Below are 27,779 nucleotides of genomic sequence, written 5' to 3'. Positions count from 1 at the left end.
GAATTCTGTACGAATTTTCTTTTACTGGATTTGTCTAGAGCTATACAAAAAGAGTTTGCATTAAAGGGATTTTTTTATATTTTAATACTAAAGCTCGAAGACCTGTCACTTCACTGTGAATTCGTTGTACTCAAGCTTTTTGGTACTGGAATTCACCATCTGTTAATCTCACAAAGACGGATATCTAAATCGCAAAAAGGGCCAACAGAATTCAGTATTTTCCTTTGCACTCATTGTCTTCTGCAGGTGCACTTAGGTCCCTTTCATCTCTCTCTGCTTTCTTTGCATGCTCGCAGGGCTCACAGTATCCTACTGTTACCCAGTGTGAGAAACTGGCTCGTGATTTTAAAAGCAAAAGTAGCTTTTCATTGTTTGTTTACATATCTATAATTTATTCTGTTCACTTAATCTCCATAGCCTCCAAATTTACCATTTATAAAACCAGACCCTTGGAGATCCAGACTCAAAAAATAAATGTCCAATTATCTTGACCAACTGACACTTTCGAAGATTAAACTGTTTGATATGTTGTTGATGGGCGGAGAAAAGACAGTAAGTAACCGGCCCAAGTTGTAATTAGATAGCAGAGAACTGGGAGCACAACAATGCAAAGAGGATCCCATTGTGTAGCTTTCCAAGCTGACATGCAAAGAGAAGGTTATTCTTTATATATCCTATCCCTTCTTTTCCAGTCATTTTTCCTTTAATAGCTGTAACATTCTCCTCAAGCTTCCAGAGTACCTATTAGGTGAAGCATTTGGTTGAATGGAAGGAACAGAAAGCCTTGGTGCATAGACCGAGAAATAGGAATGAGCAGTTGGCTTCCCTATGAGACATTAAACAAATAGCCAAATTCTCCGTTCTTATTTCTTTAAAACAAAATTATTTTTATGCTGATTATCCATGAAGAACTTGAAGATTCTTACTGGAAATCGTCTCCTGTAAGCTCGTAGTATGTAGGAATCGTGTCTCTCTTTACCTGATCTCACAAAGTGCCCGGGGTAGCGTGGTACACGTGCTCGTGCTTCCTAAGTAGCTTTCGATGCTGGTGGTATTTGAAAGATTATACATTTTAAAGAGTATTCTGTTCCCTTTTCCCTTGGCAGGACCAAGGAGCTTCTTTTCTGAAACCAGTGCTGTTTGGACTCTGTGAAAGTACACTTTGTTCTAGGAGAATTGGTGTGTGAAAGCCTAGAATATATATTGAGTTCTTGCAAGAAGGGGAGGGGGGGAATCATGTTCTAGGACAGTGAATGCTGACTTGGTGCTGAATGAATGATTGTTATTTGCTCTTTTGCTCACAGGCTCGCTTTTCATATGTGCGGATGAAATATCTTTTCTTTTCCTGGTTGGCGGTTTTTGTTGGAAGCTGGATTATATATGTGCAGTACTCTACCTATACAGAACTATGCAGAGGGAAGGACTGTAAGAAAATAATAGTAAGTATTCTTGATTTCCTAGTATGTAGAAAAACTATTTTAATAATATCTTATATTTACATCTTATATACTTAGTAATAATTGTTTTCAAAAAGTAAAAGTTAATTCGACCTTAGAGTTGTATTGAACTTTGTAGCTTTTTGATGTGGCCAAGTTAGTAGGAGTGTTCCACATCTTGAAAAACCTACATTTCGGAAATCTAAACATATAATACTAGATTTGTGTGAGAGCATCCTCACTACAGACAGGGATTTTTTAAAAAATACATATAATAATTTAGTTTACTCACATCAGATGAGTTTTTAAATGTTTCGTGTATGAAACTATTATTTACAGGCAATCTTACTGGAACACATCTTCTGAATAAATGGAGTCATTCTCAAATATCAAAAAAGGACCTAAAAAACATAGTATATATTTAGTATTTATTTTCTGTCCTAATGATTAGACACATCTCAGGAAAATTGCTCTATCAGTCTAAGACCTCTATCAGTCTAAGATTTCTAAGTGATTATTGGTTATACATTTGAGGATCTGTAAATTTAGCTCCTTATTTTCTTCTAATATCTTCTGATATAGATAATATTAAACCATTGCATCTAAGAAATGTATTTTTGATAATGATGATTGTTGGGGTCTCAATTATTATAATTTCTTAAAGATTCTATAGTTATTAAGTAGTTACTCTTCACCTAGGCCATTGGTGCTAGGTATGTGCATATAACTGGGAACAGGCTGTCAGGACCATAGGAACTTAGAGCCCAGGAGGGAAGAAAATGAATACAGTAAGGTAGGATAATGATTACAATAGCAAGTGTTATAGGAACATAAGACAGGGAGACCTGAAGCTTTCCAAAGTTCTAAGGAAATGAATATCAGCTTAACTCTAGGCATTCTCAATTAAGATAAAAAATTATTCCCCAGGAGCATTACAGCCTCATAAGTAGGCAAGGGAGGAATTACTGGTCTAATAAGCAGGGAAATGAATTAGTAAAGATGAGTCCCAAATCAAGTTCAGAGGCGTCAGTCTTATATGTCCATTTCAATTGGCCGTCCCAGATCATTAAGGAATTTTTTTTTTAAGATTTATTTATTTGAGAGAGAGAGAGAGCAAGGATGGGGAGAAGCAGCAGGCAGAGGGAGAAGCTGGCTCCCCGCTGAGCAGGGAGGCTGACGCAGTACTGGATCTCAGGACTGCAAGATTTTGGCCTGAGCTGAAGGTGGACACTTAACTGACTGAGCCACCCGGGCACCCCCAGATCCTGGAAGGATTTTAAGATAGAAACCTCTGGGCCAGAGACAGTGTACTGCATACTGGTCAGAAACACTTGAAATAATACTATGAAAGTCCCCCAAGCCCATTTTACAAATAAAGAAATATGTACACCTGAAATTAATGTAACATTATATGTCAACTATGCTTTAATTAAATATATATAATATGTATATATGACTAAGACAGAGAATTTGCTTGTTGATAATGGATAATGCTTCTATATAAAGCTCAGACTCTTTCTGCTACACTATGTCAGAAAAGACTAACAAGGGGTGCCTGGGTGGCTCAGTGGGTTAAAGCCTCTGCCTTCGGCTCAGGTCATGATCCCAGGCTCCTGGGATCGAGCCCTGCATCAGGCTCTTTGCTCAGCAGGGAGCCTGCTTCCTCCTCTCTTTCTCTGCCTGCCTCTCTGCCTACTTGTAATCTCTGTCAAATAAAATAAATAAAATCTTAAAAAAAAAAAGACTAACAAAATTATAGTTTAATAAACCAGGAAAAAAAACCCACAAAACTCACCTGCTTACCTTCAATTAAGAAGAAAGAAGCAGGGGTTATATAATCAATTATAATAACATAAAATAGGGGTGTTTGGGGTTGCTCAGTGGGTCAAAGCCTCTGCCTTCAGCTCAGGTCATGATCCCAGGGTCCTGGGATCGAGCCCCACATCAGGCTCTCTGCTCAGCGGGGAGCCTGCTTCCCCCTCTCACTCTGTCTGCCTCTCTACCTACTTGTGATCTCTGTCAAATAAATAAATAACATCTTTAAAAATAATAATAATAATAATAACCTAAAATAACCAAAACTATTTGAAATGTCTATTTTCTCTTTTTCGAGGGCATTTTTCTCAAACTAGGTTTCTTGGGATACATTAAAAAGTATCCCATGGATAAAAGCTTTCTGCCATCAGATATATTTGAAAACAGCAGGTTAAACAAAGATAAATAGGTGACTTTACTGAGGACTTCCCAAGATACTTAATATATTAATATGTACTGTGCATCTCCAGAAAAAGCAAATATATTTGATTAGGAAAAAATTTCATCCCGCCACAACTCCCAGGAAGACCTATTAGCATCATCTGGTGATGTTAGAAATACTGTAAAAAGAGATTAAAATAAAATGAAATAGGTATGCTTTTATTGTGTATTAATACAATAATATTCAAATTATAAGGCATATGATGGTGAATATTCTGTTACAAATGAGTTATACTTGTGAAGTTATTTTTTATTTTATTATTTTTAATATTTTATTATTGAAATATTTTTCATGATTTTTCCAACAATTTCACTTTATAAGAAATAGAAGCAGAATTCTAGCATAATTTAATAATTCTAACATAATAATAATTCTAGCATAATTTAATGGTTATCTTACTAAAATTTGAAAATAATGAAAACATTTTCTGAGCCTAAAACATATCTTTCCCCTGAGGCTGGCTTTAAAAAAATTTTAGTTTCTCTGTATTTGGGATTTATGTTCTTAAAACTTAACTAAAACTGGTAATATTAAGATCAGTAGTACCAAGATAGTACTAATATTTAATAGGAATTTTGTGTTTAGAAGTAGAAAGCAAGCAGAAAAAATATTTCTAAAGTATACATTAAAGCTTCAAAGAGCTGACAAGATACCTTGTGAGGAATTACTTGGTCAAGATCTGGGAGAGGATATGGTTTGAGAAAGGTGAGCCTAGATTTGGTGACTTCGTTTGTCTGGGGTATATGATCTAACATAGAGTTTTATGGGGCTAAGAAGATCAAAATCTAGTTCAGGTCCTACCAAGAGTAGGACCTTGGTACACCATGCTGTCAGTTGACACCCTAAAGAGCAGAACCCCAACAGTAAAGGTGAACTAAAGGGACCTCAAAGATGTGAGCTGACTTTTGGAGCCTCTTTTTCCCTCAGGGTTGTTGCTGATACTGGGCATTGAGCAGAGGTCTGAGAAACAGGACTGTATACTGGGAGAGAGCTGCTGTTGGGGACAAGAAATTAACAAGCTTTTGTAGAAAAGTAAAGGAGCCTAAAGCATACAGCCAGTTATCCTGTTGGGATATTTGCCAAATCCTAGGGTTTTGCAGAATGGGAGGCTAAACATCTCATCGGAAAGCCTTTGAAAAGCAGAGCAGACATTTTGGCAGTCACACAAGATACAGCCTAGAGTTATGAACCTGCCAATGGGGGGACACCCCAGTGAATTCCCAGGCTCTCTATTAAAAACCCTAGAGGGCTATGCTCTTGGAATGGAGATCAGCCAAAAATAGCTTAAGCTTTACCAGAGCTGCAGCCCAGTCTCCATGCAGCACAGTCCCTGGTTGGTGATCAGCTACCATTCTATCTGTCTACTCAAGGGAAGGGAAACACTCTCTGGAGACACTGTGTGAAAAACCAGAGGACATGGCAAAAGACAAGGTGACATGATCAAAAACCAAGAGATAAACATGGACGGTAGAATCAGATCCACAGATGATCCAGATATTGGAGTCATCCAAAAAGGATTTAAAAATAACTGTGTTTAAAAAATAAAATTAAAATAAAATAAAATGTGTTTGGGTTCAAGTAAATAGGAACAAAGGTAAAGAAATTAAATAAAACAATGGATTTTATTTAATTGAAATTATTGAAAATTGAATTGAAACGTATTAAGAAGAATCAGGAATTTACAATATGGTAGTTCCTTAAAAAGTTAAATAGGGAATTACCATATGATCCCGCAATTGTGCTTCTAAGTATATACCCAGAAGACTTGAAAGCAGGGACTCAAGCAAATACTTGCATACCAGTGTTCATAGTAGCATTATTCACAACAGCCAAATGATGGAAACAACTCTAACATCCATTAACAGATGAATGCATTAACAAAATATATGTAATATTACTCATCCTTTAAAAAAAATGAAATTCTGATGCATTCTACAATATGAATGAACCTCAAAAACACAGTGCTAAATGATATAAGCCAGACGATAAATGACAAATATTGTATAGTTCCATTTATATGAGGTACACACAATAACAATTACATAGAAATTGGGAGAATGGTAAAAGGTGTTAAAATGTTTAAGATTCTTGGGGCGCCTGGGTGGCTCAGTGGGTTAAAGCCTCTGCCTTCAGCTCAGGTCATGATCCCGGGGTCCTGGGATCAAGCCCTGCATCAGGCTCTCTGCTCACCAGGGAGCCTGCTTCCCTCTCTCTCTCTGACTGCCTCTGCTTACTTGTGATCTCTGTCTGTCAAATAAATAAATAAAATATTTTAAAAAGAGAGAAAAGAAAAAATAAATTAAATGTTTAAGATTTTTTTTTTTAGATTTCATTTATTTGACAGGGAGATCACCAGTAGGCAGAGAAGCAGGGGGATAGAAAGAGAGAGAGAGAAGCAGGCTCCCTGCTGAGCAGAGAGCCTGATACGGGACTCGATCCCAGGACCCTGAGATCATGACCTGAGCCGAAGGCAGAGGCTTAACTCACTGAGCCACCCAGGTACCCCCCAAAATGTTTAAGATTCTTATCATATAGCTGAGTAAGGTAAAAGTATCAACCAGTTAATATCAACTAGTCTATTTATATCAAGTAATTAATAAAATGTTCCTCAATTGACTTTAGACTTTGTTGACTGAAATATGCCTATTGTTATTTCTAGGATGTCTTCTGGAATAGATAAAGAATATATCATCTCCAAACTAATAAGGAAAAATGGAATAATAAAAGAATACTCAGTCCTAAAGAAGGCAAGAAAGTAAAGAAAAAGGAACATATAAGCAGTAGAAATAAAAATACATAACAAGACAATATGTGTCTCAAATTGAATTCCCTGGGAAACATACTCAGAGGCTGAGATTTGCCTGCAGGATATTTATTGGGATGGGCTTTAATATTAATTATTAATTAAGATTAATATCTGTGGGGAAGTGAGGAAACAGGATAAACCAGAGAAGTTAAACTGCAGTACAGTGGTAACAAAGACCTCAGTTGATTCTACTGGGACTTTGGAACTGGAGGTAGCCTTGGAAATGTCCAGGCATTTATACCCTGTCACTGGCCAGTCATTGGATACAGTTTTCTATCCTCTTCCACCCTCTCTTAAGGAGACATGACTTTAGGTAAAGCTGTATTCTAGGACTGAGGACAAGTCCCAAAGAAAAATTCAGCTGTCAGCTCTTGACTACTTACATGCCCAACAGCTGAGGGAAAAAGTGCCCCAGTTCTAGACAAGATATGGCTGACTTACCTTGGCATTGGCCGTAGTATATTTCTACCCAAATCTGTTGGTAATTACATTAAATGTAAATGGACCAAATGGTTCAGTTAAAAGGCAAAGATTGTCAGATTGTACTAAAATTATTTTATTTATTTATTTATTTATTTATTTATTTGACAGAGATCACAAGTAGGCAGAGAGGCAGGCAGAGAGAGAGAGGAGGAAGCAGGCTCCCCACAGGGCAGAGAGCCCGATGTGGGACTCGATGCCAGGACCCTGGGATCATGACCTGAGCCAAAGGCAGAGGCCTTAACCCATTGAGCCACCCAGGCGCCCCTGTACTAAAATTTTTTTAAAAACTGTATTATAGTTACAAGAGACACATTTAAAATATAAAGATGCAAATGGATTGAAAGTAAAAGAATAGGAAAAAATTCATGCAAATTATAAAAAAGGGGGATGTTTAAAGGAAAAACCAAAGCTATATATATTCATGTAAGTTTTATATTACACAAACTATACCTCCTTTTAAAGTCTAAATCAGCGGTACCTGGGTGATTCAGTGGGTTAAGCCTCTGCCTTTGGCTCAGGTCATGATTTTGGGGTCCTGGGATCAAGCCCCACATCAAATTCCCTGTTCAGAGTCTGCTTTCCCCTCTCTTTCTCTTCCTGCCTCTCTGCCTACTTGTGATTTCTGTTTCTCTCTCAAATAAATAAAATCTGAAAAATAATAAAGTGCAAATTAGCTCTTACTGGTGTGAAATGTAATACTTTTTAAATTTGGTTCTCCTATGTTTTAGTTTTACAGTGTCTGTCTAAGTAATTGTCTGGCCTTTTCACAAATGTTGGCAATATCCACACATACTTTTTTTGGTTCTGGTAATTCCTGTTATGAAATGTAGATTCTAAACTGATTTTCTTTCTCCGTCTATATTACTGCATAGACTATTCTCCTATTTAAGTGGACTGAACTGAACCAGAGCATATAATAAGATGGCTGATTTTCAGTTTGGATATAAAAATATAAAACTGCATTATCTCAAAACCACATTTAGCAAAAATGTGCTTGCCAAAGGATTTTTAGTATCCTGTGTATAAACTGAACAGATTTACATCAGAATCCTCAATTTCATCTTTATGAACTAAGGAAGATTGTAAAGAAATACAGAAGATCCCAAAGAGGCCCTACAAATATTTCTTGCTTAAGTTTAACAATGTGGGTGGGTTCTTTCCTTTCCTTTGTAAGTTGGCAGTTTGACTTTTAACTTTTTTCTAATTCTTTTTTTCCTATCTTTAGTCATTTAATACTTATTTTTTTTAAAGATTTTATTTATTTATTTGACAGACAGAGATCACAAGTAGGCAGAGAGGCAGGCAGAGAGAGAGGGGGAAGCAGGCTTCCTGCTGAGCAGAGAGCTCAGTGCGGGGCTCAATCCCAGGACCCCGGGACCATGACCTGAGCCAAAGGCAGAGGCTTTAACCCATTGAGGCACCCAGGCACCCCAGGAGCTTAAATTCTTGTAGTGGAATATGTATAATAAAAACAAAAACAAATAAACAAATGACTTCAGGGACTAAGAAGCATAATAACAAATGATGTAATAATAGCAATATTTTGTAGACAATGGCTAGGGCATGCTACCTTAACCACAGTGGCTGGGAACGCCTTCCCTGAGAAGATGGCATTTTGAATTTGAACCTGATGGGAAGGAAGCAATTGTATGAATATCTGGAAAAAAGCCTTTAAGGAGAAAGAATAGTGAGTAAATGCCCAAAGAGGGGAGTTAGAGAGGGGAGGTTAGAAAATATGGTTGGTTTCATGAATTTTATAAAAATCTGTTTCGTTACTTTAGTCATATCATGTATATTTTAAGATCTTGGATATTGAAGGTACAATTCATCAAGTAAGGAGAACTTCTTGATAATAAGCAGCTCAACCATATTATGTTAGTCTATTGGAAAAATTACTAGGCTGGACTCAAAGCACAAGACTTACCCTTTCTTGTGATGTACTTCTTGAGTTTGAGTAAGTGACTTCATTTCATTGACTTCTGTTAAGTCCACTGTACATGTAGGGAAACTATCCCTGCTTGCCCCACCTACATCATGGATTTTATGGAGATAAAGGAGAATTGAACCAGTGACGATGGCTTTCTTCACTGAATGGTACCTGACATATCTATTGAATATAAAGAAGGTTCTTTGACTTGATTCTATTTGGCCCAGGGCAAGTACCTTAATGCTGATGTCGCTGTAACTATAACATTGTAATTCAGAAATTTCCCTAGAAGATTGCTATGACTGTCCCATTCCGAGCATTACCTCCAAGCTAAATCACTGTGTAGGAGTTAGATGTCATAGGTGATCAACAGAGTGTGATAAGCAGTTCACTTGTGGTCAGTCAAATAAGTCAGAAAAACAAATATTGTGTGATCTCACTTATATGTGCAATCTAAAAAGTAAAACAACAACAATAACAGGAGAACAAGCTCATAGATACAGAAAACAGATCGGTGTTTGCCAGAGGCATCAGACAGCAGGGGAGACAAAGTGGGTCAAGAGTGTCCAGAGGAACAAACTTCCAGTTATAAAATAAGTAAGTCATGAAGATATAACATATAGCAAGGTGACTACAGTTAACAATACTGTATTGTAGGGGAACCCCTTCAGCTTCCCTCCTCCTTGGGAGCTTTGTACTATCACTTTGCTATCACTCAGTAAACCTTGCTTTGCTGCCTACCAAAAAATATTGTTGTACACCTTAGACTTAGATAATGTTATATGTCAGTTATATCGAAAGTTTTAAAAAAGAGATTTACTGCAAGGAGTTGGCTTACCCAGTTACGGGGGCTGGCTAGATGAGGCCAAAATCCATAAGGAGTGCTGTCAAGGACAGGCCAGACCTCTTGGGCATGGACTGTAGCTGCTGTCCACAGACAGCATTTCTTCTTCTTCATCATGGGAGCCTCAGTAATTCTTTTAAGTCCCTTCAACTAATTGAACCAGGCCCACCCAGATTATCTAGGATCATCTCTCATTAAAGTCAGTTGATCATGGGGGCACCTGGGTGGTGCAGTTGGTTTAAGCATCTGCCTTTGGCTCAGGTCATGATCTCAGGATTCTGGGATCAAGTCCCGCATCAGGCTCCCTGCTCAGCAAGGAGCTTGCTTCTCCCGCTCCTCTGCCTGCCGCTCCCCCTGCTTGTGTTTTCTCTCTCTCTCTCTCACTCTCTGTCAAATAAATAAATAAAATGCTTACAGAAAAGGCCAATTGATTATGCACTTCAATTATATCTACAAAAACCTTCACAGCAACACCTAGATTATTGTTTGCTTTGTTAACTGAGGACTGAAGCATAGCTAAATTGATACATCCAAAGACCATTGATCAGATTAAAATGGTTTCTTTGTTTATACCAGAAATAGTTGTACTATGCAAATGTAAAAAAAGAAGGCTTCAGTGATCACAGAGATCACTGTGGGTAGAATAGCAGAGAGAGGCTTTATAGAGAACATAGAATTTCTGTAGGCCTTAGAAAATAGAAAGCATTTGGATAGGCTCTCAAGGAGCATCTTTCTCCTGTTAATTACAAACCATGCTTGCTTTAGTGCTTTCATCATCTTTCATTCCAAAGAGCAATTTGCTGACCAACATTATATATGAGAATTCCCAGGACCATGCAGTAGTAGCCACTGAACCACAGCCTTGGTTGTTGGGCCATTTGGCTGCCCGTAAATAAGCATATCTTCCTCTTTTGTCTTTTTATAGTAAGTTTTAAAAACAAACTTAGAATGTTGATCAAATCAAATATATATTTCATATAAATTATGTGCTATGTGTGAATTGGTCTAATTGAGTAATCAAGTATATTTCTCATAATTTCAACATTGGAAATCACTATAGAACATTACTATTATTTATCTGAGATGTTTTCTCTAACCAACAGATATAATTTTTATTAAAAGGCATTGTTGTGGGCGCCTGGGTGGCTCAGTGGGTTAAGCCGCTGCCTTCGGTTCAGGTCATGATCTCAGGGTCCTGGGATCGAGCCCCGCATCGAGCTCTCTGCTCACCAGGGATCCTGCTTCCCTCTCTCTCTCTCTGCCTGCCTCTCTGTCTACTTGTGATCTCTCTCTGTCAAGTAAATAAATAAAATCTTTAAAAAAAAAAAAAAGGGCATTGTTGTAAGGTTAATGGGCATAAAGCTTGATTTATTTAAGCTTCCAGGAAGCGAGGAGCCAAAACTGGAATTAATTCTATACATCATACATTGATTTATAATTTGAATTTAAGTTTCTTATGTTCAGGTTTTAATAAGAGTATCATATTTCCATAGTCACATCCATTATTTAGAGCTTGATTCCAGTGAAATGCATAATAGCCTTTTAAAAAGTAGGCTTTTGAAACGTGGAGGAGGAAATATGGTGGGGGGAGTGTGTATCCTGGGAAGCCAAGGTTAACTTGTGGAAGTTGTAAGCACTGAGAACAGTGTTCTGCTCTTCTTTGTTTAAAGGCAGCTTTCTCTGAAACTGAGGGCAGCCACCAACTAACCCTAATTAGATGTGCTTGGAAGGATCTATTTTTTCCAGTTTGCTTTCTTCTTTTATCCACCAAGCTAATTATAATACATCGTATAATTCATTGTACATTTTCTCTGATTATAGAAATCACTAATTCACTCATTATTTCAGCAAGTCCTATTTGGTGACTAACCTTATAAAGAAATTTTGCACCATTTGACTGTGTAGTTTGCTGTGTTCTTTAAAAAAGAAAAATAGATTGGGGGAAGGGAGAGAAATTTTTCTTCTATACAATGTTCAGGACAACATTGCTTAGTAGTGATATTTCTGGCATGTTCCCATATGATTGAGAGAGTTTGTTTTGAGGTTCTGTCTGGTAATAATGATGAATCACCCACTGCCATTCTAATGAACCTTTGTATTACATGAGCACATGCTTTATACATTCATTCATGAGAGAGAGAGAGGGAATGGGAGAGGAGTTGAGGAAGAGGGAGAGAGAGCATCTTTAGCAGGCTCTAGGCCCAGCGTGGAGCCAGATATGGGGCTCCGTCTTATGACCCTGAAATCATGACCTGAGTGGAAATCAACAGTCGGATACTTACCTGACTGAGCCACCCAGGCACCCCTTTTCTTTTTTTGTTTTTTGTTTTGTTTTGCTTTGTTTTTTCCTTTAGAGAGAGAGTACATGCTTTAACTTGGAAGCAATAAAAAATGAAAGAGCCCCTAAATTTTATTACAGTCTCTTTTAAGATCTAATTTCTAGAGACAATTGTTTGTTGGTTAAAACAACTAGCTTAATATGCACTAAATTTAGCAATATTGGGAACTATGGTTTTAATTAGATAGTAGTACATAATTATTTCATTTAGCTTTGCATTTGCTTAGGGTCAAATTATTATTTGACTCTAGAGGTTAATTTTGTGTTTTTTTAAAAAAAAAAGATTTATTTATTTATTTATTTATTTGGCAAAGATCACATGTAAGCAGAGAGGCAGGCAGAGAGAGAGAGGAGGAATCATTTTGGAATCATAGCACCCCTCATTTTGTGCTATTATCTTTTGTCTTTAAAATATGTGGGATGAATCCGCTTGGAACCTACTATTTTCAGAGTAAAAGCTTAATTTTTTCTTTTTAAGAAAAGTATCGTTTTCTTCTATGCCAGTTTGAGTTAGATTGCCAATCTCTTCTTGGTGAATTTACAGAAAAATATTTCCTAAACAAGTTTATTTCAAATCTTAACAGACAGGGGCGTCTGGGTGGCTCAGTTGGTTAAGCGACTGCCTTCAGCTCAGGTCATGATCCTGGAGTCCCAGGATCAAGTCCCACATCGGGCTCCCTGCTTGGCAGGGAGTCGGCTTCTCCCTCTGACCTCACCCCTCTCATGCGCGCGCTCTCTCTCTCTCTCAAATAAATAAATAAATAAATAAATAAAATTTAAAAAAAAAAATCTTAAAAATATAAGCCCTTTTTAAAGAATAATGTTAACTGGTTATAGCAGCATTTCTGGTGTCCTGTGTGTGTTATGGGGCACTCTCTTGTATCATGTGATGGTCACTGTAATCCTGAAACACATGGTCTTGTTACTATTAGCATAATTCTGAGAAGCAGTAAAGACACTAAGGGTTAAAGCCAGTTTAGAAGAAATGAACCAACAGTTAAGCATCATGTTATTTTAGTTACGTGCTTACCAGTACTTGCTAGAATGGGCAGATACAGAGATAAGACATGTCCCCGCCCTGAAGATGCTTACAGACTAGTAGAGGATATGGAAAAATAAACAAGAAGCTCGTAATTGAGACTGGGAGTAGAGTTGCTAAATTTAGCAAAACAGACAAACACAAAAACAGGATGCCCAGTTAAATTTTATTTTAAAATAAACGGTGAATTTATTTTTTGCATAAGTATATTCCAAGTATTGCCAATAAGCAACTAATAATTTTTCAATATAAGCATGTCCAATGCAATATTTCACGGGGCAGTCCAACTGAGAACATCCCAGAAGACTTTCTGGAAGAGGTTATATCTTAACTGGATTTTGAAGAATAGACCATTATAAGCAGTAGGAGGCATGTGCATAGCTACAGAGATAGGAAAGAATGCTACATTCCAGGAAGCGCCTGGCCAGAGCAGAGAGCCTGAGGAGCAGCTTACGGAGGTCCCTTTTGCACAGTCAAAATCATAAAGCCCACGTATGTCCTGTTAAGGAGTCTGCCTTTTATCCTCAGGGCAGTACAAACAAAATCAACAGAAGTTTTCTTTTCTTTTCTTTCTCTTTGTTTTTATAAAGATATAATTGTTTATTTGAGAGAGAGCACAAGGGGTGAGAGCACAAGTCGGGGGTGGGGGGTGGGGGGGAGGAAGGGGACAGCAGGGAGAGGGAGACTCAGGTTCCCCACTGAGCAATGAGCCCTATTTGAGGCTCAATCCCAAGACCCTGGTCCCAGGACAGACACTTAACCAACTGAGCCACCCAGGCACCCCTTACGCAGGGAAGCGATTGGTCAGATACAGGTTTCAGAAGAATTTCATCAGTTGTGGAGGGTGGGTAGTTTGGATCGGAGACATCACAGGCAGGGAAACCAGTTTTACGGTTGTTACAGTAATACAGGCACGCACAGAGAAGTCAGGGCTTAAACCATGGCATTGGTGGTGGGAATGGAGGAGAAGAAAAAGTTTCAAGGCTATTAAGGAGAACTTTGATTGCCAGCACTCGGTGACCAGTTGAGGGGAGAGGGGTGATGAGGAAGAAGAAGTTTAAGACAACTCCATGTTTCTTCCCTCAGATACATGGGTGGATGATGGCACCTTTTAATAAGGTAGAGAATAAAGAAAGATTAAGTTTGGATAAGAGGAAATAAATGTCAACAGCAAGCACAGACCACTGTTTCTGGGAGCTCTGCTGGAAATAGTTGGTTTTAGTTTGGTTTAAATTCTTTAAAATTGTGGTAAAATATACATAACATTTATCATCTTGGTTGCTTTTGTTTTTGTTTGTCATTATCTTTTTTTGCTTTATTGATGTGTAATTGACAAAATTGTAAGATTTTTAAGGGTATAATGTGATGATTTGATATACATTCTGGAAGGATTCCCTCCCTTGAGTTAATTAACACCTCCCTTACTTCACGGATTTACCTTTTGGGGGACATGGGGGTGAAAACATTTAAGTTTTGCTCTCAACAAATTTCATTTATACCATACAGCGTTACCTGCTCTAGTCACCATATTATACATTAGATCCTGATACCTTATTCATCTAACTGAACATTTATACCCTTTTACCAGCCTCTCCCTATTTCCCATACTCCCCAGCCCATGGTAACCACTTTTCCGAGTTTCACTTTTTTTTTTTTTTTTTCCCTTAATTCCACATATAAGTGATACCATGTGGTATTTGTCTTTCTCTGTCTGGCTTATTTCACTTAGCATAATGCCCTCCAGGTTCATCCATGTTGTCACAAATGACAGGATTTCCTTCTTTTTTTAAGCTGAATAATATTTCATTGTATGTGTGTATATGTATTTATCTGTGCACACATACCACATTTTCTTTATTCATCATTAGACACTTATGGTTTGTTTTTTTTTAATGAGTCAAGTTCTTTGTTTTGGGGTTGTTTTTTTTTTTCCCCCAAATTTCTCTTTAAATAACATCTTTGCCTCACATGGGGCTTGAACTCACCACCCTGAGATCAGGAGTCTCCTGCCTACCCACGGAGCCAGCTAGGTGTCCCCACTTAGGTCGTTTCTGTTATCCTGGCGGCTGTGAATAGTGCTGCAAAGAACATGAACAGATATCTCCTTGAGATAATGATTTCATTTCCTTTGTATATACACCCAGAAGTGGAATTGCTGGATCATATGGTAGTTCTATTTTTAATTTCATAAAAATCCTCCATACTGTTTCTCACAGTGCATTATAACTAGTTTTAAGCGTCCAGTTCAGTAGTGTTAAGTATATTCGTTGTTGTGCAACCAGTCTCCAGAACTTCTTCATCTTGCAAAACCAAAACTCTATACCCATCAAACAAGAACTTCCTATTTCTCCTACCCTTCAACCCATGGCAGCCACCATTCTACTTGTAGTTTCTTTTTTTTTTTTTTTAATATTTTATTTATTTATTTGACAGAGAGAAATCACAAGTAGATGGAGAGGCAGGCAGAGAGAGAGAGAGAGGGAAGCAGGCTCCCTGCTGAGCAGAGAGCCCGATGCGGGACTCGATCTTAGGACCCTGGGATCATGACCTGAGCCGAAGGCAGCGGCTTAACCCACTGAGCCACCCAGGCGCCCCTCTACTTGTAGTTTCTATGAGAGTATCTACTTTAGAAACCTTACAAAAAGTGGAATCACACAGTACTTGTCTTTTTGTGACTGGCTTATTTCATTTAGCATAATATCCTTAGGGTTCATCCATATTATGGCATGTTTCAGAATTTCCTTATTTTTTAAGGTTGAATAATATTCTGTCGTAAATAAATGCCACATTTTTTTAAATCCATCTGTTCATTGATGAACTCTTGGGTTGCTTCTGCCTTTCAGCTGGGAATTTTTTTTAAATTTTCTAAAGATGTTATTTATTCATTTGATAGAGAGAGCACGCACAAGTAGGGAAAGTGGGAGAGGGAGAAGCAGGCTCCCTGCTGAGCAAGGAGCCAGATGCGGGGCTAGATCTCAGGACCCTGAGATCATGACCTGAGCCGAAAGCAGACACTTAACCGACTGAGCCACCCAGGAGCCCCTGGAATCTGTTTAAAATTGACCTCATCCAGTTTGGTTATGCATACTCCTTAGATTCTGTTTTGAAAGATAATGGTAGCTTCTGAAAGTGTTTGATATCAGTGAGTATTAACTGATTATCCCACACAACCTTATTATTAGGTTATAATGAAAATGATTTCTGGCAGACATTTAGGTATTCATTCAGCACATAGTTAATTGTAAGCAGTCAGAAAACCTTCCATATAATCAGTCTGTAAATTTATTAAAGTTCTAATTCTGTCCTTTTAGGTGTTCTGTCAACTTGCATGAAAGATTTACTCAAGGCAGAAGCAATGATACTCCAGAGGCAAGCTTCTATTGCCCTCATAATTAGCATCAGGCAACTAGAAATTCTGAACCAGTGATTCTCAAAATGTGGTCTCTTTGACCAGCAGCATTAGTATTGCTTTGAAACTTGCTCCAAACGCAAAGTTTCAGCCTCTCCTAAAACCAGATGTGTCAGAAACTCTGACAATGGGGTCCATTTGTCTCAGTTCTAACAAGACTTTTGGGAGATCTGAAGCTCCCTACAGTTTGAGGATTTCTGTTGTAAAATAATTAACTCTGAGTACCTCTCCAAAGATAAAGTTTGTAGCTTCAACTGGTTCTTTTACCCCCATTATGAAAAGGTAGGGGATATCCCATATTTCAGCCAATCTACATATCTTAAATACCTTCAATTTCACCAATGACGGTCCATTTCTAACATTCACTATGACATTTAACAAGCTACAAATGTCACCAATATGACCCTTATTTACTAATTAACAAAATCCCAGAAATGGATCAATCTTGACTAGGATGTGGACGATAGAAGCATGTGTAGTAGTTGCCTCAGAGCACATACTTCTTTATTACCTGATTAGGACTCTCTAGCCCTATACATTCCTGGACTATAAACACACAAATACCACACTGTGTCTGCTGAAGAATTTTGAAGTACATTAACAACATTATAACAGAAGGGGAGGAGGGAGTGGAGAAGGTTCTTGTGTGTGTGTGCATACGTGTGTGTGTAGGGAGAGGAAGAGTGTGCGATGAGCACAATTAATGGCTGAGAGGAAGAATTCAGGGAAGAGGGAAAAAGAGATGTTGATGATACAGTGAGAGTGCAGAGAATGGTGAAGATTAAAGTAGCTGATGTGAAAAATAAAACAGCTGATGTGGGGAATTGGAGAGAGCGCTAACTGGACTTGAAGAATTTTCAGGCAACCCTACTCTCCTGTTTTTTCCTAAGGAAGAATTGGCAGGAAAATAAATCTTAGAAAATGATTTAAAACCTAGGATTTATACGTCTGTTCATTGTTATTGCTCTTTGAGATACAATTTTCACAGTTCATGAAATTACCCCTTCAGCGCCAATGGGTTTTGTAAAATGTAGCTAAAGAGTGCCATCTTCTGGTACTACCAGGTATGTGCAAACAAAGGCAGGATGTATGATCGAATCCTCATAGCAATAAAATCTCACCACTGGAAAACCTTTAATATTTTCTGCTGAGTATCCTATTGTAAAGTTGAACTTCTTTATAACCTGTGTCTTTCTAGTTAGGAGATCAGATTACTAGCAATGATTATAGTTTGTGTGTATGGCCTGCCTGAAAAACAAAGCTGTATGTGGCCAACCATACTTTTCATATAAGCATATGGGAAATTTGCTTTTGGTTAGTGATAGAAGCCACAAGTTGAAGAGCCTGTTCTTTGTGACTACCTCTTTGATGCAGGGTTGGCTTGAAGACTTAGCTCAAAACAGGAATCTGATTCTTGTAGCTGAATGTCAGACTTGTCTTCACTGCTTAACGATTCACTAATAAGATACTAATTTAGTCCTTTTTAAAAAAATGTTTAATGCATTATGGAAAAGTATTAATTTTATTTTTAGTAATGTTTTAAGATCAAAACTATATTTTTAATCATAGTTATTTGATAAGCATTTACTGAACACTTAAAATACTAAACTCTGTTCTGTGTGCTAGAAAGGGGAGGTTCAAAGATGAATATGACCTTGTTTCCGCCTTTGAACCACCTTACTTTCCACCAGGGAGGATAACATGAACATAAATGATGTTAGATTTGGGAATATAAGGAAAGAAGAGAGGAACGATGTGGGGTCAGGAAGGAAATATATGGCCTCCAGATTATGGATGTGGTGGAAATCTTGACCTTGGGCAGGGTTATGAGTAGAGTGTTCCTCAAGATTCAGGAGCCCCCCCCCAAAAAGAAAAAAAAGATTCAAAAGCCAAAGATTGGGACATTTGAAGCAAATAACTCTTTAAGTCCTATTCTAGAAGCTGTTCATAATAGAATGTGCTCTTTCTGCATAAATACTCAGAATAGAGTTCATTTATTCATTCATTCGACAAGTACTTTTTAAGCACAACTGATCATGCGTCAGGCAATGTGCAAGTCCCAGGGAAAAAATAAAGGTGGAAGTCCAGTCCCTGCTTTGAGTTGCTTGTGCAGAGGGAATGAATGTGACCAGAGTCCCTTTGTAGGAACACTGTGGATGGGCATCTGACCCAGCCATTATTAAATCTGCTGTATGTGCTCCTCTCCAAAATTAAGTAAATCTGATTCTTTTACCTCAATGGTTAATTAAAACCACAAGCTCTGGAGTCAGACTAACTGGCTTCAGATTCCAGCACCATGACTAACCTGCCCTGCAGATTCTTAACCTCTCTTAACCTCTCATTATCTCAATAAAATGGAGATAATGGTGGGGCGCCTGGGTGGCTCAGTGGGTTAAAGCCTCTGCCTTCAGCTCAGGTCATGATCCCAGTGTCCTGGGATCAAGCCCCGCATCAGGCTCTCTGCTCAGCAGGGAGCCTGCTTTCCCCTCTCTCTGCCTGCCTCTCTGCCTACTTGTGATCTCTCTCTCTGTCAAATAAATAAATAAAATCTTTGAAAAAAAAAAAAAGAGTAGAGTTCAGTGGTTCATAATTTACATATAACACCCAATGATCTTCCTAAATAGTGGCCTCCTTAAGACCCACCACCCATCTATCCTATTCCTCACCCACCTCCCTCCATCATCCCTGTTTGTTCTCAATAGTTAAGGGTCTCATGATTTGTTGCCCTCTCTCTCTTCCTCTCTCCCAAATGTTCAACTGTTTGTTTCTTAAATTCCATGAGTGAAATCATATGGTATTTTTCTCTGATTGATGTATTTCGCTTAGCATAATACACTGTAGCTCCATCCATGTCGTTGCAAATGGCAGGATTTCATTCTTTTTAGGGGCTGAATAATACTCCATTACACAGACACACACACACACACACACACACACACACACACTCTTTATCCCTTCATCAGTCAGTTACACTTGGACACTTTGCATGGTTTGGGTATTGTTGATAATGCTGCTGTAAGCATCTGTGCGCATGTCCTCTTTCGAATGTGTATTTTTGTATGCTTCGGGTAAATACTAAGTAGTGCAATTGCTCTATAATAGGGTAGCTCCAGTTTTAACTTTGTGGGGAGCCTCCATACTGTTCTTCAGAGCGGCTGCACCAGTTTGCATTCCCACCAACAGTGCAAGAGTGTTCCCCAAGCCTCAGTTAAAAAACTGAAATGAAAGCATTTTAATTATTGGATAATACTTCACTGTATGAACATACTTCACTTTATTCAGTCATCCTCCTGTTAATGACCATTTGTGTTGTTTTACCCATTTTCCACCTAGAAACAGTACTACATTCTGGTTGGCAACCTGAGGTCCTTCCAGACTATACCCTGACCTGCTGTTTTTAGAAAGAAAGATTTTTCATTATGGATTCAATTTTTTAATGTTCACTAGTCTTATTCAGATTTTCTATTTTTTCTTGCATCATTTTCTATTGTTTTTATTTTTCTGGAAGAATTGTTCATTTCAAATGTATTGCCATAGTGTTGTTTATATCATTCACTATATTTTCTTTCCAAATAATCTTTATCTGTGCCTTCTCTTTTTCTCTTGATCAATCTTGTTAAAGGTTTATCTCCTTTGTTTAAGTTTTCAAAGAACTAGTTTTGGGTATTATTGATCTTTTTATTTTTTATTTCTGCTTTTTTTTCCTTCTACTTCTTTTGGAGGTTTACTCTGTTACTCTTAGGGTCTTTTTAAGACTCTTTAGTTGAGTCCTTACTATTTATATTCAGTCAGTTGTTTTTTCATCATTGCGTTTGAATCTGTAAATTTCCCTCTAAGAACTGCTTTAGCTGCATCTCACAAGTGTTAATATGTATATTCCATTTTGATTTCCCCTTTAATCCACAAAATACTTAGGAATGCACTTTTTAATTTCTGAACATGTCTGTATTTATGTTTACATTATTTTTTTGTTGATTTCTTATATCTTTGTGGCCAGAGGATGTGGTCTATGTGATCTAAATTCACTAGAAACTCTAACCTGTAGCTGTACGAGGTTTCATGCCAGCTCCTGAGTCAGGCCTTGCAACTCCCCCGACCTTTGCCTCACTGAAGACATATGTCAGTGAAATTGCTGGCCATCTGTTACAAGCAGAGATACCAAATGGATGGTTCTGTTTTCCCTAAAAATCAGAGGTTGACCTGGGAAAGAAAGTATTGAGTATCTCCCATGTGGTCCCCCCCATCTGAGAACTAGATTGCTCTGTTCCTCCTGTGAAAATGAAACCTCATGTTCTTGGTTACAGCCAGGTCTGCAGGAGAAAGCAGGCATGGTCACAGCTTACCCAGGAACTTCTCTGGTAGTGACAGCTGAACCCAACTTCTGGGTGTTGGCACTTACTTCTTCATATGGGCAGGGTCCTCCATCTCTACTAAAGCTATCTTCATCCTCACAGCAAAATGTAGAAAGTGTTGTAGGAGGCCCTTTCAAGAATTGAGTACTTAACAGACTCGACTGTGTTTTGGCCATTTCCTTGGGATCAATGAAAACCTTAAGCATGCAAGATGAAGGGCTTAAGAAATTATCCACAATCCCTATCTCATATAAGAGAAGCCCAATATTGGCCCTCTAATAGGTTGCACAATCCCAAGAACCAGAGCTGGGTAAGACTGATCTGTAAGCAGCATTATGTCATCAGACTGAGGGAACCAAACAGAAAAGGAGAATTCTGGAGAAGAACCATCAAAAGGTAATTGCAAAAACCAAAAGAGCAAGAGATCTAAAGCAAAGATTGGGAGATGAAGGTCAGAGGAATTCTTGCAACTACAGGAAGATACCATAACCTTGTATTATTATTTCATATTGGTTAATTCCTTCTTTCTGCTTTCTTTGGATTAATTTTTTTCTAATTTCTTGAATTTTTAATTTATTTGTTTTGTTCTTTGCTGTTTATGAACATAATTAAAATAGTTTTCTTTAAGCAGTTCTTTGATTTTATCATTAATCTTTTTTTTTTAAAGATTTTATTTATTTATTTGACAGAGAGAAATCACAAGTAGATGGAGAGGCAGGCAGAGAGAGAGAGAGAGGGGGAAGCAGGCTCCCTGCCGAGCAGAGAGCCCGATGCAGGACTCGATCCCAGGACCCTGAGATCATGACCTGAGCCGAAGGCAGCGGCTTAACCCACTGAGCCACCCAGGCGCCCCAGGTTTTATCATTAATCTTATTTTCAGTTTATGTTATTGTTATTTCCTAGATACTAACATTTCAATTTGGACTTTCTCTTTGACTTTCAAGAATTAAAAGACCATTTAATATGTATCGATAGATGTTTTGTTAATTCCAAGTTTTATCATATTGGTTTTTTTTTTTTAAGATTTTATTTATTTATTTGACACAGAGATCACAAGTAGGCAGAGAGGCAGGCAGAGAGAGAGGAGGAAGCAGGCTCCCTGCTGAGCAGAGCCCAATGCAGGGCTCCATCCCAGGACCCTGAGATCATGACCTGAGCTGAAGGCAAAGGCTTAACCTACTGAGCCACCCATGCGCCCCTCAAATTTTATCATATTGTGTTTGGAGAATACTGTTTCTGCCATTTTTACTAAGTGGTAATGTATTAAGGCTTTGGTCTAATTTTGTAAAGTGTTCCATGGACATTTGAAAAGTCTATTGTCGAGGCATATAAATCTACCCAATTAGTCAGGTTTTGTAGTTCTTCTACATCCTTTTTTTCATAGACTTTTTGATCTGTCATGGACTAAGAAAAGTGAACTAGGGTCTCCTATTCTAATGCCTTTCTGTTTATTTCTTCTATTTCTTATAGATTTTGCTTAATAAATTTTAATTCTACTTTATTTGCTTTATAGAAACTCATGAATGTAATATCTTTGTTGTGGATTGTATGTTTTAACATTATAAGGAGGGCTTTTTTAAAAACCTTATTTAATGCTTTCTCCACCTCTGACTTCAACCTCTTCTGATGTAAGATTGTCACTTAATTGTATTTTCCTTGCATTTGTTTGATATACCTGTACTGTCCTTTTTTTTTTTTCAACTTTTTTGACTCTGTTTTTTGAGGATATTTTTCTTTCAGTAGATGAGCTTATCCCACTGACATTTATAGATATGACTTAGTTCTAGAGCACATTTTATGACCTATTTTCCATTTTTAAGGATCCATTTGGTTTGGGCACCTGGGTGGCTCAGTAGTTAAGCATCTGCCTTCTGCTCAGGTCATGATCCTAGAGTCCTGGGATTGAGACCCGCATCAGGTTCCCTACTGAGGAAGCCTGCTTCTCCCTCTCCTGTTCCCCCTGCTTATGTTCCCTCTCTTGCTGTGTCTCTCTCTCTCAAATAAATAAACAAAATCTTAAAAAAAAAAAAAAAAAGATTAATTTGTTTTGTATCTTTCTCTGGATAGTGTGTATTTCCTTATTTTATGCATGTTCCTTCTGGTAATCAGGAAGGTTTGTATTCTGTATTTAGCTCTTCTAGTGTTTAGCTTTTTATGCTGTGGCTTTAAAAAATGTACTTTATCCTGTATTTCTTAAATCGACTTATTATAAGAAGTGACAAAATTATAATTCCTTTCTCATCTCCTTTGCTCCACCTAATTTTAATCAATACATTATTATTATTTGTTCTTCTAGTGATCATTGGTATACTTTTGAATATACTTCTGTCTCTGTTATTTGATTTATAAGGTGTATTATCTTTTGACCTTGAATATTAAAGATAAAGAAATCAATCCTTTTGGCAACTTTCATCTTTTTACATCTTCTCTTCTTGGTTTTTGTTAATTTTACTACTTTTACTGGTGTAGTTTATAATATTAACATTCTGGGGGGCACCTGGGTGGCTCAGTGGGTTAAGCCGCTGCCTTCGGCTCAGGTCATGATCTCAGGGTCCTGGGATCGAGTCCCGCATCAGGCTCTCTGCTCAGCAGGGAGCCTGCTTCCTCCTCTCTCTCTCTCTGCCTGCGTCTCTGCCTGCTTGTGATCTCTCTCTGTCAAATAAATAAATAAAATCTTTAAAAAAAAAAAAAACATTCTGGGACACCTGGGTGGCTCGGTCCATTAAGTGTCTGCCTTCAGCTTAGGTCGTGATCTCAGGGTCCTAGGATGGAGTCCCACATTGAGCTTCCTGCTCAGCAGGGAGCCTGCTTCTCCTCCTACCTGCTGCTCCCCCTGCTTGTGTTTCTCTCTCTGTTTTTCTCTCTCTGACGAAATCTTTTAAAAAAATAATATCAACATTCTCAACAATATACAAGTTATTATGAGAATGAGCCCCGGAACCAGACTGCCTAGGTTGAAATCTTGGCTTTATCATTTTTTAGGTGTGTGACCTTAAGCAAGTTACTTAATAGATAATTGTTTCCTTGTTTTTACAATGTATATAACAATAGGTTCTACCTCACAGGTTTGTTTTCATGATAATGAAATTATAGCACTAGAACAGTGCCTGACCTATAATAAGCATCTGGTGATTATCAGATATTTTATTAATTATTATGAAGTAGATCCCCAGGGTTGTTTTCATCCCAATCCTACATTTCAGGGGGCTTCCACATTCAGGTTCTCTTTCTTGTTCATCTGCTGGTTACTTAAAATCCATTCTCTGGTAGTTCTTTAAGAGACAGTAATGGAGTTCTATTTTCTAATCCTTATATGTTCAAAAACATTTGATGCCTTTTACTTGAAACAAGTTTAGCTATGTAAAATAATAGTACTACTGTTGAGCACTCATTAAAATCACAGGTGATCTGTACTCATTATTATATCATTTTACCTCATATTAATGCTATAATTTTATTATTTATTTATTTATTTATTTATTTATTTTTAAGGAAAGCTCTCTGCCCAACCTGGGCCCCTTCATAATTATGAGATAAGTCAAGTATTATCCATATCCCCTTTAAAAATTAACAAATTAGGATCCAGACAAGTCATACTTCCTTTCTTAAAGACTTTGCTGGCATTGCACCATTATCTACCATTGATGTGGCTTTGGAGAAATCTGAGGTCAATCTGATTTATTTCCCTTTTAAGGTGCCTTGATCTTTTTGCCTGAATGATGGAAAGATTATTTATTTTTGAAGTCTAGTAAAATTCAATGGGATAGGTCACAAGGGTCATTCTATATGTTTTCAGGGGACACATTGTGTCCTTTCAATTTATAAAGTATCTTTTCACTTACATGAAGTTACCTTGAATTATACTTTGAATATTTTTTCATTTTCACTTGTTCTATTCTCCTTCATGTAGACATGCTAGATATCATGTCTTCTGTGTCTATACTTTTGCCTCAAGTTATTTTTAGTTCTTTTTAACTTTCCATTGCCAATTTCTCATTTTTCTTAACCTAGCCCTGTTTTAAGTCTGCTGTCATCTTTATCTGCCTTCTTCCCCTGCCCCCACTTATAATGTGGTTTTAATTTCTAGGATTCTTCTCTTTTTCTTCCTTTCTGCTAGCTTATTTTACATTTCCTTCTGATGTCTCAGCATCAATTCTTTTGCTTTGAGGTCTTGTTTTTTAAGCTGTTTCATTAAGTCCTTTGAATTCACAGCATTATGTTTGGTCTGCTTCATGGCAACATTTTTCTGGAAAATGTCTCTTTATAACATTAACTTTTCATTTCCTTTCCTCCTTTTTCTTGTAGACTTGCTGTATAGATCTTATTTTCCTTTGGTTATTACTCATTATCGAATGAAAAGTGTTCTTTCTCGACCAGCTATTTGCAGGAAGCAACTGGAGCAGTGAATTGTGCTAATAGTGAGGCTGCTATGGCCGAGTGTGTGGGTATGTGTGTCGTGTGTGAGAAAGAGAAAAGAGGAGAAACTAGAGACAAAAATACACACACAGATCATGCTTAGCCAGTATTATCTCCCCAGCAGATGCTCATATTATATTCTCCCTCAACCTGTTTCATTAACAGACTGCCTCCAATATAGATAACATTTTAAAAAATTTTTTTGGTTTTTATAAACATGTATTTTTATCCCCAGGGGTACAGGTCTGTGAATCACCAGATTTACACACTTCACAGCACTCACCAAAGCACATACCCTCCCCAGTGTCCATAACCCCACGCCCCTTCTCCCAACCCCCCTCCCCCCAGCAACCCTCAGTTTGTTTTGTGAGATTAAGAGTCACTTATGGTTTGTCTCCCTCCCAATCCCATCATAGATAACATTTTTAAGGAATTTATCATTCAGCACTGCCTTGTCCTGCTACTTCGGGATGCCAGAGTCCTTGAAAGTTCCCACAGCTTGTGCCCCTTAAACTTTCAATGTAAATCAGGTGATGGTTCTCCTCAGGTGTACTACCTCTTTAGTGCTGTGCCAACATTGAAAACTAAAGTCACAGCAGGTACTTAATCTCAACATACTCTGGACTCGGGTGTGATTTTCACTCAACTTTGTAGGCCATCCTCACTAATTGTGTCTTAGGGTTAACTTGGTACCTTATCAAAGATGGAGTTTGTGTTCATTTTTCTTATTTTCTTGTTTTACGGTGATCTCAAGGATGACCAGATGACAGAGATAATTTCATTTTGTTATTTGTAAATGTTTTGGGAACTTTTAAAAAGATTTTATTTATTTGAGAGAGAGAAGGGGAGAAATACCATGAGTGGAGGGGGAAGGGCAAAGGGAGAGGAAGAAGCAGACTCCCTGCTGAGCAAGAGGTCTGCCGTGGGGCTCAATCCCAGAGCCCTGGAATCATGACCTGGGTCAAAGGCAGACGCTTAACTGACTGAGCCACCCAGGCACCCCAATATTTTAGGGGTTTTAAAAAAGATTTTATTTATTTATTTGACAGAGAGATAGAGAGCACAAGTGAGCAGAGTGGCAGGCAGAGGGAGAGGGAGAAGCAGGGTCTTTGCAGAGCAGGGGAAGCCTGATATGGGACTCAATCCCAGGACTCTGGGATCATGACCTGAGCCAAAGGTAGTGGCTTAACCAACTGAGCCACTCAGATGCCCCTATTTTTGGTTTTTAAACTTTAATTTTTTATCTTAAAACCACAGCCACTTTTTAAAAGAGTGCCTCTAATCTTAGGGAGACCAGGTATCATACCACCTCAGACCATCTTAAGTGGGAAAAATAGCTTTCAAATTCTGTGCACACCCTAGTCCCAGCAAGGTCTTTCATCATCATATAGCTGGTAAGGACAGAGCTTGGATTCAAATTCAGGTCTGTCCAAATCCAGAGCCTGAGTTCTTTTCATCATAGAACTTCATCTTAAAGAATACAGATATCTCCTTACATTGTTTATTGTTTCTTTTTATAACATTTTTCTATTAACTACTTTTTTGTTTCCTGGTTCTTAGTGTGACAAGTACAAGACTGGAGTTATTGATGGGCCCGCATGTAATAGCCTTTGTGTTACAGAAACTCTTTACTTTGGGAAATGCTTATCCACCAAGCCCAACAATCAGGTATGGACATTACAAATAAGCATTCCAGAATGATAGTGTACTCTAATTTTACCTTAAATGAAGTATTGTTAGAATTCTTGAACCAGAGTGTTAGGAAATTTTATATACTTCAATTTTGTATGCTTTGATTCACTCATCCAACAGATGTTTATTATTAATCCCTTATTCCCAGTATATTCCAGACACTGTTTAGTTATTAGGAATTCAGTGATGATTAAGATAGATAAGATTACTTACCTCGTGGATCTTATATTAATTAATAGTGACTAATTCTAGGGTATGGTATTAGGGAAGTGGAAACAGAAGAGTTTTGCCTTTCATCTTTCTGTGTAATGTGACTTAAAAAATGTATTTGTAGCTATAAATGCTTAATTAAGAAACAAGAAAGATCTCAAATCAACAAGCTGACTTTACAATTTAAGGAACTTGAAAAGGAACAAACTAAACCCAAATCTAGCAGAAGGAAATAAATAATACAGTTTACAGCAGAGATAAATAAAATGGAGAATAGAAAAACAATAGAGAAAAATCAATGAAACCAAAAGCTGGTTCTTGGGAAAGATCAACAAAATTGACAAACCTTTAGCTAGATGGTCAAAGAAAAAGAGAGAAGGCTCAAATTATTAAAATTAGGAACGAAGAGGGGACATTACTACTGACTCTACAGAAATAAAAAGGATTACATGAGAGTACTATAAACAACTGTACACCAACAAGTTAGGTAACCTAGACAAAATGGACAAATTCTAGAAACAGAAAACTTAGCAAGAAATAGAAAATCTGAATAGATCTATCACTAGTAAG

General features: G+C 37.7%; 1 protein-coding gene across 2 annotated transcripts in view; it reads left to right on the top strand.

Moving 5' to 3' along the window:
- The window catches only part of DIPK1A (divergent protein kinase domain 1A), a 125,586-nt gene that overhangs the window by 90,563 nt on the left and 7,244 nt on the right, over positions 1 to 27,779 (top strand). The window contains exons 2-3 of one of the 2 annotated variants that reach the window (XM_082688721.1): positions 1,305 to 1,439; positions 26,868 to 26,975. In XM_082688721.1, the coding sequence (XP_082544847.1) occupies positions 1,305 to 1,439; positions 26,868 to 26,975 (243 nt within the window). The remainder of the gene's footprint in view (positions 1 to 1,304; positions 1,440 to 26,867; positions 26,976 to 27,779) is intronic. The other variant, XM_082688722.1, reaches the window with a different exon arrangement.

The sequence above is a fragment of the Mustela nivalis genome, assembly GCF_964662115.1.
Source record: "Mustela nivalis genome assembly, chromosome: 10".
In the NCBI taxonomy this organism is placed as follows: Eukaryota; Metazoa; Chordata; class Mammalia; order Carnivora; family Mustelidae; genus Mustela; species Mustela nivalis.
The sequence above is the reverse complement of the archived record's forward strand: the minus strand, read 5'-3'. Positions and strand labels throughout refer to the sequence as shown.